Below are 13,338 nucleotides of genomic sequence, written 5' to 3'. Positions count from 1 at the left end.
TGTCACTTAGAGTGGAAGATAGTGCCATTAAGAGAGACTCCTCTTGCTCTAAGTATCTAACTGCAACTTGCTTCTTCATAAAGATAGACACAGGTTCAAGTAAAGGATCAAATCTAGATGTCACAGATGATTGGATGAATCAGTATGGATGTATAATTGGATGAAAAAGTATGTGGAGGGCCTCACAACATGCCTTTTCTCTAGACTCTTCCAGATGGATGCACCGTTTTATCTTTTACAGTTTGTTTAGGGCACTTTAATACTGAAAACACAAAAGTTCATTATATGTAGGAGAGCAGACCTTTCAGGACCTATATTCTGCATTGTGACACATGAAATTACCAGTTTTGTCCTACAGCTTCCTTAGCAAGGCATTTGCTTCCGCTGAGGCAAGCATAAAATCCAGAAAAGTGTTGAAAGGGCTTGTTTGCATTCAAAATATTATCAATTTTTTAATTGTTATGAATATTAGCTTGGAATCTGAGTAGTCCCTAACATACTTGACATTTCTTTTGGAAAATGGACTTTCTCCATACCCATAGAATCACACAAGCGTATGTGTACACGTAGATAGTACACAAAGTACACAAGGAGACGTAGACATGCACACAAACACATACACAGACTCACTCTTTGCTATTTTTTGGTAGTGTTTTGTTAACTTTAATTCACAATTAAATCTGCTTTTAGAACAACCTTCCAGGGATTCAGCTGTTCTGCTCAAATCTTCACAGCCCAAGAAGAGACAAAACATGGGCAGCCTTTTTTATTGAATTAATTTGATTTTTGTCTTTTGTCCTGCCAGCTATCAGAATTGTCAAATAAACCAGCTTTGATTCATAAATAATGGTTCCATTATATTTACTGTGCCACCGGTCAGAGTACCTGAAATTTTAATTCACTTGTTCAGCTAAATTTCATCCTCAGTTCACAGCCATAAAATTCTGTATTGACAAACTTTCAAACCAACTTTGACTCTGAGGTATCTAGTCAACATTTTTCTTCTGTGTGGATATTAGTTTATTGAATAAGTGGCATCTGTTTTCCTCCACATCACTGGTGGAGTAGGTATTTCCTTTTGACAGCTTTGTACGATTTATGGGTTTGCATGCTATGAAGAAAAATAGTACTAAGCAAAAAATTCCAATTCATTACCTCTTAGTACTTAATTAAGTTCATACGCATTGCACACTATAGGTGAACCCTGAAATGACTGTGACAGTCACTGAGCTGCAAGTTAGATTATCTTTGGAAGACAGAGAGAGACTTTTAATTATCTTGACCTCATTTTTTTCCATCTATGATATCCATAAATTTTCATTCTATTTTGTTGCCTTCATCAGATGTACTAAACCATTCTAAAAACAAGATTATATCCTTAGCTATTTCCTTTTATCTGCACATTTAGGCACTGAATGTTTTTACAAATAGTGAAGGCAAGCAATAATTTTTATCAGCTTACTTCACGCAGCTGCAGATGAATTATGTCATCCAGGGTCCTCATAATAATGGTTTGGTTTTGAAAATGATAACAGCTTGATAAAAGAAGAAAGCAGTGGATCTGGCTATCAGTAGATACAGAAATAAAGAGAGCCTGGGCTTTACCTGTCGGGGTTCTGTGTACACACATGCATCTGTAAGAGGATCCGCTGGGTGAAAGTCTTAAAGCATTGCCCACATTTCCAAAGATGCCAGTCACTGAACTCAGAATTTAGTTGGCTTGTTGAAGTTGGGCTTGCAAGAACTCGTTGGTTTTTGACAGTGATCTGGTTAAATCCTGACTCGATGGACCCAGACTTATCCAGGAGAGAAAAATTTCTGCTACACGGAGTCTGTGGAAATACTACGGATCGCTGTGGTGTGGCAGGGGAGAGTTTGCTACTTTTATTAAATGGCTGTAGGGTGTCTTGTCTGGACATGGCCTCCATTACAGTCGAAGGGACATTCACTGGGAGAAAACAAGAAAAGTAAATAAGATCCTTTTTATGCCTTTTTAAAACTAATACAATTTTGGGAGACACCAAAAAAAAATCAACATCCATTTTCTTGACACTACAATGAAACAATTTTATTTTAATAATGTACAAAAAAAGAAAAAAAAGAAACAGGAAAAGAGAAAAAAAGAAAAGGGGGAAAGAGAAGGAAAGAAGGACATGAATGAGTGGTCTGAATGGATGGTGCTGATTCTGTGACACTGAAATGAAAATTCATGCAAGGGATTGTCTGAGACTGAAAGGACCCAGAGAAGCCTGACTGTGATATACATTTATTACACTACGGGATTGTCATCGGAAAGGAAAAGCTGCACCACTTGTGATTCCCTGACTCCTCATATTGCAGTCAGCATGGCTGACTTCTATATCACAGACAAGCATGAATTTTGAGAGAATGGAGAAAAAATATCTCTGTTGGGACACTCCTTGAGATACAACAGGGCTTAAATATCTACTGCAGCAATAGCTGTCCTATGAAAGGGTGGCCTCTAAGGATATTATACTATTACATCTCACAAATAGTCACACTGCCAATGCAGTAAGAAACCAGGGACTTCATCATGTATCTTATGCCTGAGCTTAATAGCAGGTAGGTCACCACAAAACACTGCAAAGTACAGGCAGAAAGATCTTCGTGCATCAGTTTCCCAGATAAAGAACAGGCATAAAAATGTTTTCTCAGTCCCATGAAAATTGCTTCTAGTCATATGATCTTCAGTTAACTATGGCTTTTGAGGCACTCAGATATTTCAGCAACAAATGCAATATGCTTTTCACAAATAAGTGATTTAGTGCTGAATTTGAATGTTTTGTGATAAGAAAGGCAGGAGATAAAGCAAGTAGAAATTGAACAGCTGCCTCACACCTTGAGAACCATGTAGGTCATGCAGTGAATGAGGCAAGGGTCCTGTGGAAAAATAGTCAGCTGACAAAAGCTTGCACCACAATGCAAAAATAAACATAATTTAGGTTGCCTGGACCAAACAACTTCTAATGCTTTCTAATTTTGGCACACTCAGGCTCATGAGCTGATTTTTCAATGGACATTTTTAAATTAAATATGTCATGTACATATAAGTCTATGTACACATGTAAGCCATGATGATAGATTTCTAAGAGAAAACATAAGAATTAAATTTTAATTGTAAGCTGGAATTGGCCAACATTATTTCATATTAAAAAAACAAAAACAAACAGAAACAAAAAACCAACAAAAATAGCCCCAGAAATTAATATTGGGTAATATTTTAAATCATGCCAGTTGCTCTAGAGTTATATTCTAATATCTATGATCATTCATAATGATTCCCATATTATATTATTACAAGATATTCAATTTATGGCAGTTTAAGTCCTTCTGAATCTATTCTTTTTTGTGGTATCTGAGAACCTAATTCCTAAATACAGTTACGTCCATGAAGCTGTCTCTCAAAAGTTTCCAGACACAGAATATATCTTCTACATCTCTTCAGTACCAGGAGCAATTTTTATACTATCATTTTGCCTCTTCAGAAGAAGCAGATCACTTTTTTCTTTTATTTTCTTTAAATTGTACTCATAAAAGTCTATAGAAGCAATGAGATCAGGGTACTAAGGTCCTAAGGAATACAGGCAGAACTCGTGCTGTTGACAATACCCCTGTGCAGAAGATAAGCAGAAGGTACATTCTGGGAGTTTAAGTGGGACTGAAGTCCTATACCAGTCTGCAGCTGGCTCCATGGTCAGATTAATTTAATCTACTCATGTCAGTGTCTCTGTGGATGAAAGTCGGGTTTGTCTCACAGAAAAATATCAAGAGATAATATTTACAGATTTTAGCCATAATGTTTTTCTTTTCAAATAAAAGTTTTGTAGTCTTTGGTTCCTGAAAGAAAAAATAATATTTCTGTATTGTATACTGCAGAGCATGACTTTCATCAGCAAATATTTCTGTCAGTAACTAAATTTCTTTTAAACTTTTCTCAAGCCCAACAGACTTGAAAACTCGAGATGGGAAAGGATGTTTACTTTCGACAGTTTAATCCTTGCTATCTTGCTGTTTAATTGCTTCATGATTCAGTATTTAAGCTGCTACAAGACACTAGCTCCTCCTAGCAGTTCATCCTGTTTAAATATCCAAGTACAGGACCAAAACCATACATTTTATACATAATTTATCAAGTGTGGGCAGTCACAGAGTTACTTTAGACCAAAGTCAATGGGTCCATTATAGTTTTCTTCCACTACATAGATGCACGTAGTTGCAAAAATGGGTGCAAGTTCTAAACAAGTCTCACACACACGCAGTAAAACTGAAGGATGTGCCTGGATCACCCATCTCTATTACAGACAAAGGTATCCAGCACTAGGCTGTGCTTGTGTTATCAATAACTATGCATGCTTAGTTTTGTGAGGTTCCCTAGAAAACTAGAAATAAAAGGTTGAGAAACGGTAAAAGAATGGATGTAAATGGGGATGGTCGGGATGGAATAGAGATCTATTTTCATTTCAGGGTGCTTACACTCAGTTGGTATTTTTAAAAGTAGGTTTTTATGTTTAACCACAAGGCTCTAACCTCTTAAATCAGCCAGCCAAAGCTTTTCTCAACATTCTCAGATGTAATAAAAAAAAAGAATCACCAACAGAGGCCGTGTGGGCTTGCAATGCGTTACATTTTGCCAAGACAGTGTTTTGTGATAGGTCTGGTAACAACGCGGAGAACCAAACAAACTTGTTTATCATAGATTAATTAATCACTAATACAGAACAGTGACTGTAACCACACCATAATTTTGACAGTTTAAGTGTATCACCTTACCTTAAATACACTACCATTTTCATTAAATGCCGTAGAATCAGAGAATCGCAGAGTAGTTTTAGTTAGAAGGGGCCTTGAAGATCATCTAGTTCCAGCTCCCCTGACATGGGTAGGGACACCACCAGAACAGGTTGCTTAAAGCTCCATCCTGGACTGGTGTTGAAGTTCCAGGGACAGAATCCCCTCTAAAATACTCTATGATACGTCTGATTAGGCGTGAAAGAGGAATCATGGTTTACACAGGTAGAAATGCAAAGAAGAACTTACAATTTTCATCTTGTGCAATGCACTGCAGAGGGATTCCAAAGAAAGATGTGTAGCTGTCATTGTACCACACTAACAGCTCAGTGCCCCTGGGGATATCTATACAAGCCCGGTAGAATATATTTGACCTAATCAAGAAAAAAGAAAACATTGCAAAATTTAGGAATAGAGCATTCTCATCTTATAGCACACGGTTTTACAGTAGAAAATCATTGTTTTGGAAGCATTCCTGCAGATAACTAACGAATAATCTACTGATTGTTTCAAAACCAAATCTCTCATTAGAGAAGGACTTTGTTCCTGTAACACAGGCTAACAACTTTACAAAAAAGTTGTATCTAGCATATATTAAATACTAAGGTTTTAGAAGAACTAAGACATTATAAAAGTACAGGTATTTTCCTGCAAGGTCTGTTTCAGGGGGATTTTAGAATGACACATTTTGCTTACACAGTATACCTAACCATCTGAGTAGTGTACACAGCTCAGCAAGTACAGACATTTAAACAGCTTTGTATTTGTCATCTAAGCTAAAGTTAACACATTTTAGGGTAAATAGACAACTCTTTTATGTGAATAAATTCATCTAGCAAGGCTTTTGAAGGAGTGTCAAGTGACCTTTCATGGCAGTAATATACCATCAAATGAGAGATCTTGGGCTGTTGAGAAAAACAGACTTTGACATAATGGAAATAAAAAAATTTGGGTTAATTGGACCATGCACTGCTTAAATCTTCTCCTATATGGAACCTGAGGGCAGTGCCAGTGATTTAGAATGTATAAATTACCATAACCATAAGTGAGATATCTCATTGTTCCTGTGAGAGAAGACTGGGTATTTCTTGACCATTGAAGTGGGAATTGTGGGGGGGGGAAAGGGAAAAATCCTGATGTCTTTAGCATAAAAACAAGAGCTTTATCCTGATCTTGCACTGATGTAAATAGCTTCAGAGTGATACTTCAGCAGTTAAGACATTTACATGGCAGCAAAAACTGTGCAAGATTAGAATCAGGCACAAGATAAAAGACAAATGTTATCAGTTTGCAGTAGCTTTTCCCTTACGCTTCACATGGAACAGTAAAACACACTCCTGTGAGATGGATAGAAATTCAATATATACAAGAAGAACAGTCGACTCTTGCTGAAGGATTACATACCAAAGTGATACAGTCAAAGTACCAAGAAATGACCATTTTTTATAACAGCTTATGTAAGGCAGAAAAACACGTATAGACCAAAAAAAATATAAGAAAATAAAAGAAGTTAGGCCTCAACCAGTTTTCTCAGTGAAGAATTGCTACAAACATTATTCTGAAGTTCAAGATAAAAGTGTTTAGGGTTGGTAGGCCTTAAATTTAGACTTTCTATAAAGAATTGGCTGTAGCAATGCAATTTGTTCCTTGTATAACACTGCAGACATAAGGAGAATCTTCTACCACATTTTTCATGGCAGTGAGATATGCACTTGTCAACATATTTTGTCACCGCAAAGTGGCTCTTGGCAACAGGATCATAAAGATCAATAAAAAAGTGCAGATTCTCAATATTTTACTAGCAGCTGCAAAAATTTCATTTATCTTGTTATTTTCCTCGCTTACTGCCACCCTGTCTCAGGAGGGCACTGCTAGCTAAGCAGAATGGTTTTCTTAGTCTTCTATGAATATCTGACAAAAACTCTCCTCTTTGTGTCTCCTCTTCATCTTCCGTCCTCCTCCTTCTCCTCCTCTTCTTCTCTCTCTCTTTCTTCCCAGGGCTTTGCATTTAGTTAATTCTTTCCACTGTTACATAAAAATGAAAATCGGAGCCACGCTATAAATTACCGGCATCTCTTAACTTGAGAAAAATTGAGTCTACTTTGTACTTCACCCTTGTAACATTTCATCTCTCAGTTTGGCTTCCCTTAACATAAACACAGCAGCCCGGCAAATGAATGTGCTAAAACCAAATGACACACTTTGCCGCTGAAAGAGCAGAACTGTTTTTGAGCAATGGGTGGTCTGTGGGGCTTGGAGTAGGCAGGGAAAAAAAAGTGTAAGTGTACACCGTCCCTTACAAGTGTGCAGAGCTTCCAAAACTCGCAGAAATCTCTGCATGCTGAAGTACATCAAAGGGATTTTTCCCTTTTCGGATAATATTTCCTTTGCTGACATGTATTTAGTATTGTGGTTGGATGACTCATAAAGATAGCTTCATGGCGTCCCAACGCAGTTGAAGCAGAACACATGCCAACAAACATTATTGTCAGCCTCAAAATAAAAACAAAACGTTCAGCTAAGGGTCAATCAATCAAGAGCACTTTGAAGAAAATTCCATTTAGATATTACAAATCATAACAGAATGAATTTAAACCAGCTGACTTTCTGTGAGGAGGACGTCCATGTACAATAAAAATTAGGCTGGTTTTTCAGTGTCCAACTTTTCTATTTTCTTACACTTGGATGCAGTCACTGGTGATGGATGCCAGTTTTTTAAATTGTGTTTTTGTAGTTCATTTTATAAAGATCTGAAGTAATCGAAAACAGATCAACAGAGGGAACTCTAAGTAAAAACTCCATCATGAAAGGAGAGTTGTAAAATCCACTTAATATTGACAGATGTGTAATGACTTTCTCATGCTAACTTTTCATTTAGCTTTGTCATATATATATATACGCATATATTTTTTATTTTTTTATATATATGTGCACGCACACATCACCAAATAGAGTAATAGTCCACAAGATATCTACAAAAACAGTCTTTCATCACAACAATCTTTATTCATTATCCAGAGTGTTTATTTAAAATCCTATGGTATTTTAGCTATAGATAGCAGATATTTAAGCATATAATAAAAGATTTGTAATGTATAAATAGGATTGTTATTTTTTTAACTGCAGCATTGTTTAGTCAACTGGCCAGAGAATAAAAAAAGTTGAAAATGCAACTGAACAATTTTACCATTGTTAAATTGGATCCCTATGGGATAATCAAACTTTATATATTTCATTTTAGCTTGCTTTTGTATGTTTTATTTTTAATTTTAAAGGTAGTTTAAATAAGTTTAAGATTTTTCCTAAATAAAAGAAACTCTGCTCTCTAAAGCAACCAGCAAAAAATCATTGCTCACTGCAACTGGCAAGCCTGGGGCATTCTTTGATGTGCTTCCTACCACATTTAATAAGGCCAAGCAGTGGCTTCTGATTCTAAGGCAAAAGGTTTGTTTATAGCTGAGATCATGTATTTATGTAATGTGTTGTCTGGGTTTTCTGGATCTATTTGCCAGTACAAAGTAAAATGCACCATAATTTCTTTACATTTTTCTTCACATTTTGTTTTTCTCTAGCCAGCAACATAAGAGGTACAAGTTCTAGCAATCTTGGCTGGCAGGTGCACTCAACAAAAAAGCTCGAGATGTGTATACACCTCGTGACTGACCCTCAGGAAGCCTCTGGGTGCCACTTTTCCCCCTCCCCTATCACTTGCGTCTCTATTAAGGGTGGAGAACTGCTTGTGTTGGCTTGCCTCTGATGAGACTGTTTGAAAAAGTGCAGAGAGCGCTGTGCGGTGTGGTGTGGTGTGGTGTGGTGGTCACACAAGTGACACAGAGCTGCCCTCGCTCCCTGGAGCTTCACCCTGCGCTTGCTGCTCCACGTGAGCACATCCTCCAAAGCTCTGGTGCTGGCTTTGCAATCAAAGGCAGCAGTACTCCTGATGGTTACAGTCTGATAAAACATTCTCATTTTGTGTCATTGGGTGAATCAAAAGTCACTTTACCTGTACTGAACCACCGTTAAGTTCTGCTCCCCACAGTGCCTCGCACATCGTATGTACCTCATCCAGCTTGACTTGCTGGGTTCTCCACCATCGATAAAGTGCTGCAGTGTCCCATCTTGGTCATATATCTGGGGGAGATGTCACAAGGTCAAGCGGTTAGAACAAATAATCAGCAATCATTTTCACTGCTGGTGTGTCTCTGTGGCATTTCCAGGACTTTATTGCCATGAAGTTTGTCGTCTGTGTACTGATACACTTAGAAATAAACATGAAAAAAGCAGAGAAGTATTTTAGGGGATGTAAGTTTATCATGTTTCTCTTATCAAGCCAATCTCTTAATATTTAAAGTATTTGTGGTGTCTCAAAGATGTGAACATGTTTCCCAAAGAATATTTAACCTATTTTGACAAGCTGGCCTTAAATAATGAACTGCCAGATAAACAAGAAAATCTGGATGTAAAGTGTGCAATAAAATGGCTGGGACATCTGAGCAAGGGGCAGTAGTAATTCCTAAACAAGGATCCCTCTTTCACATCTCAGCTGCAGCAAAAGCATATACTGCAGCAGCCTCACATGATATGTTAGGAGTTGTAGGATTCATAACATCAAAACAAATGAGACTAGAAGGAAAAACGGAGTTGATGATGTCTTTAGGAACTCCCTTGAGACATGCAACTTTTTTGAAGTACTAAATGAGAAACCAGTCCTGAGGGAAACATTGTTTTCCTTAACATTACATCCCTGTTAAGGACATGAGAGCCAGTTATGGTGATTTAAAAAAATACAGTATTATGTTTCTATTCAAAAGTGGATGCCCTGTCTGATCAAGAGTTCCTCTGGAGGCTCTGACATGAAAAGATAAATGTATCATGCATATCTGCCCTCCTGACTGCTTAGAAAACCTAACCTACCTATCGAGGTAGATCTAATCTGAGTAAAAACATGTGATCTCACAAGATTTTTACTTATTACATAATTACTCTGACAAACTTCATAAACGTATCTGAACAATTAGGTGCCTATCTGAAGTAAATCTCATTTTTATGCCTTCTGTCCCTCTATGAACTTTATATTTGCTTTAATATCCATACCCCAAAAATGTTATCCCTTTGGAAATTGTATGAGCCTTAATTGATGTCTTCTTGAAAACATGAATTCTGCTAACTAAAGTGGAAGCACATTCATTACATTGAACACTTCTAGTATATTAACAATCAGTATATTAACAAATTAACAATCTTGAATGTCTATTTCAATATCAAGAGAATAATCTCAGATGAGTATATGAATATATTGAATATGAATATATTCAATACTTATATTTTTTTTAAAACAGCGTTTCTTACAGTTCACACAAAAATATACACAGGAATCAAAATCTAGTTTGTCCTTCTACCAAAAGACAGTCTCAAATTCAGGAACCAGCTTTGCTTTTGTTTTTGGCCAAGAGGGACTGTGAATAATCAGGAGGAATATGTCCATTGCAAGAGCATGAGACACACAGAAACCAAGTGTCTATGGCGATCCTTATCCTTTGTTCCCAAGTGTCTGTGACAAGGACCAAATACTCCTGTGCTGGATAAAAAAGATCCTACCCCAACATGCACTGAAGTGAATGAAGTCAGAGAAATCAGGAGTCCTAAGAAGCAAACAAATACTCCAATCCCAGGGATTAAGTTTATTTTTTATATATGGTAACATGCTGATTATCAGCAAGAACCTATTCTTATGCGAATATCTTAATGTATGTTGAACACGGGAGTAGAATAAGCTAAACTATAAAAATCTGAAGAAATCAGAGAACTTCTACAGGACATCAGCCTATAAAAAGGAAGAGAAGGATAAATTAATGACTAACAGTACTTGGCTGAAACCATTTTGGCAATATCCATTCAAACATTCTCAGCAGCGTTTATTATCTATCCATTTGCATGCTGCTTATTCACATAACAATATATGACTTAACATGAGGCAAAAACAATTCCCATAAATAAAGAGCTGATAACTTCCTAATCCCCAGATGTCATGAATCAAGAAAGACACAGAGGACTGCCATAATCAGTAGTGACACTCATATCTTGGCAGACAGGGTCCTACCCAGAACTTTGTGTAAATAAACAGTCATTAACTGATATGAAAAATTAAAATCTGTCATGAAAACATAGGACTGGATCTTTCCCGGGCCTTGGTCTGGAATTGGAAGGGCTGTGCTGTAAGATTAAGTATTTTCAAATACTTTATTCTCACAAATACTGATGCATCAAATGACATTATGCCCTCCTTTCCTAGGAGGATATTGCTGCATACTCATAATCTATCCAACAGTATTCTTATCTCTATTCTTACAGGACTGTTAACCCATCTATAAGGAAGCAGAAGCCCTAGGCTTAGAAGTTAAAATACAATACTGTGTCAAATCTATTTGTCAAATTGCATAATATGGGTTAAAATCTGGAAAAAAAACCCCAAAACTCAGATGTGGTTACTATTTTCCATGTCCCAGCATGCAGGAGTTCTTATTCATTTTAGAGTTATATAAATCAGGAGAGCATTGAACACATAACTGCCCGAAGAAACCATCATGAGGGAGCAAACCATGGAGAAAAACCATGGAGAAAAACCAAACCTATGGAACAATCTGTGAACACAGGAACTACAGTGAACCATTGATATACATATTTACCCACATCTCTATTACACCTGCAAACATCCTTAAACAGTCATAGTAACTATTACAGAAAATACTGCAGAAACCTGTGGTAAACTTATGTTACTGGAAGTTTTTGGCTACCTCACTTGATCATTACATCCATCTACACTGCCATAATTTTTAACACATTGAAATAGCCTCATGGCAAAATAGAATGCCATTTCTTCAAGTCCCTTCAGACTCTGCATTTATTTTTTCTCTATCTCACATCAGTAACTGATCTAAGTAGTGGAAACAGAATTAGTTATTTCCTTTTTCTACTTTGACTGCACTTGGAAGTGTTACCTAAGCTTCTTACTGGACCTTGATAACTGTTGGTTTTGCTGACTTTGAAGGGTTAAAGGTTTTTGATGTGGTTTTTTGTTTATCATGGAACGGAACGGAATGGAACGGAATGGAACGGAATGGAACGGAATGGAACGGAACCGAATGGAATGGAATGGAATGGAATGGAATGGAATGGAATGGAATGGAATGGAATGGAATGGACCAGATTTGTGGAAGAGACTGGAATCTGATAAAAGAGGTCTGAGCTCACCTCATTTGACATGAATTATGGTCCCACTTAGCAGTTGCCTAATAGTTAATTAACTTCTTATAGTTAATTAACTTTTTAATAGGCTCTTGTCTGTTTACAGATATTTTCTGATATGTAGCAGATCAAAAAACTCAGAATATGATACATACTTCTATGAATTTCATCCTTGGACTTCAGAATACAAAAAAACTGTTTCATTGTCCAAGAAAGTCCAAAGCCCATCATTAGAATACAGTCTTCTCTTTTCAGTGTTTTCTATTCCTTTCCCTGCAAGCATTGCTTTATTAAATAATCAGGACATAAATAGAGGCTCTTCTTCTAACGGCATGCAAACATAAATTAAATATGAAGGACTAGATGTATTACTTGCTGGATTGGTTGAGGACAATTATTTGGAGGACACAGATACTGCTACTTCAAAGACAATGATAAGAGCAATGAACAATGGCAGCAATAACAATTTCTAAAGCACATTGCACTCATAAAAGTGTTGCTTTAAAATCTCTGAACAGCCATAGCTAACATAAATAACAAAGGTAACATAAACATGGACCATCTAAGGTTTAAGCAGTATTAAAAGACAAGATGGAGTGCTAAAGAGACTTTTGAGAACTTCAGTTATTTCAGTACTGATAAAGTCAGTATTGTTCACTTGGATCAATGGGGTATATCTAATTCCAGTGCAAAAAACTGTTGCTCCAGTTTCTGGTATAGATACCACAAAATTGTAGGCTAAAGAAGTTCAAATATAACAGCACAGCTGCAGAGAAAACCAAATTATGAAGCAATTACAAATGATTTCACAGAAGCAGCAGCAAGAGCAAAAATAGTTTGTTGAAGTTCTTTCCTCCTTATCTATTGCCTTCCTTTTTTCTCTATCCATGGACTGTTAAAGGATTATGACTTTAGAAATACTTCCTGCATTTTATTTTTCCATTTAATCAGATAGAAATGTATTAACAGATAATTATTTGGCTGCTCGTTTTCATTTCAGGCAGTCAGGGAATAGAGTGATCCTCAAAATAGATTTTTTCTTTGCAAATACATTTATATTGTAAAAGTAGCTATTAGAATATTTGTTTTATGTTGCAAGACATCAAAAAAGATGTGAAGAAAGCCACAAAATATTCAAGAATTAATTCTTACCATTATAGAGACTCTTGCATTTTGCTGTTCACTGTTATTCTCCTTGATAACACATACATAAAATCATAGAATTTTCACATCGCTTACTATGAGTCTTTGCCTCTCTGAAGATGTTTTGTCTTGGCTTCAATG

At 36.5% G+C, this 13,338-nt stretch overlaps 1 protein-coding gene across 1 annotated transcript in view; it reads right to left on the bottom strand.

Moving 5' to 3' along the window:
- PRDM6 (PR/SET domain 6) overlaps window positions 1–13,338 on the bottom strand; it is a 75,872-nt gene that overhangs the window by 16,751 nt on the left and 45,783 nt on the right. The window contains exons 4-6 of the mRNA XM_005528117.3: window positions 8,813–8,940; window positions 5,059–5,183; window positions 1,606–1,948 (exon numbers count right to left, since the gene is read on the bottom strand). Coding sequence (XP_005528174.2) covers window positions 1,606–1,948; window positions 5,059–5,183; window positions 8,813–8,940 — 596 coding nt within the window. The remainder of the gene's footprint in view (window positions 1–1,605; window positions 1,949–5,058; window positions 5,184–8,812; window positions 8,941–13,338) is intronic.

This window comes from Pseudopodoces humilis, chromosome 4 (genome assembly GCF_049639895.1).
Source record: "Pseudopodoces humilis isolate 2021_Gansu_Grassland_sample_001 chromosome 4, ASM4963989v1, whole genome shotgun sequence".
Lineage (NCBI taxonomy): Eukaryota > Metazoa > Chordata > Aves > Passeriformes > Paridae > Pseudopodoces > Pseudopodoces humilis.
Note: the sequence above shows the minus strand (reverse complement) of the source record. Positions and strands in the feature narration are given on the sequence as shown.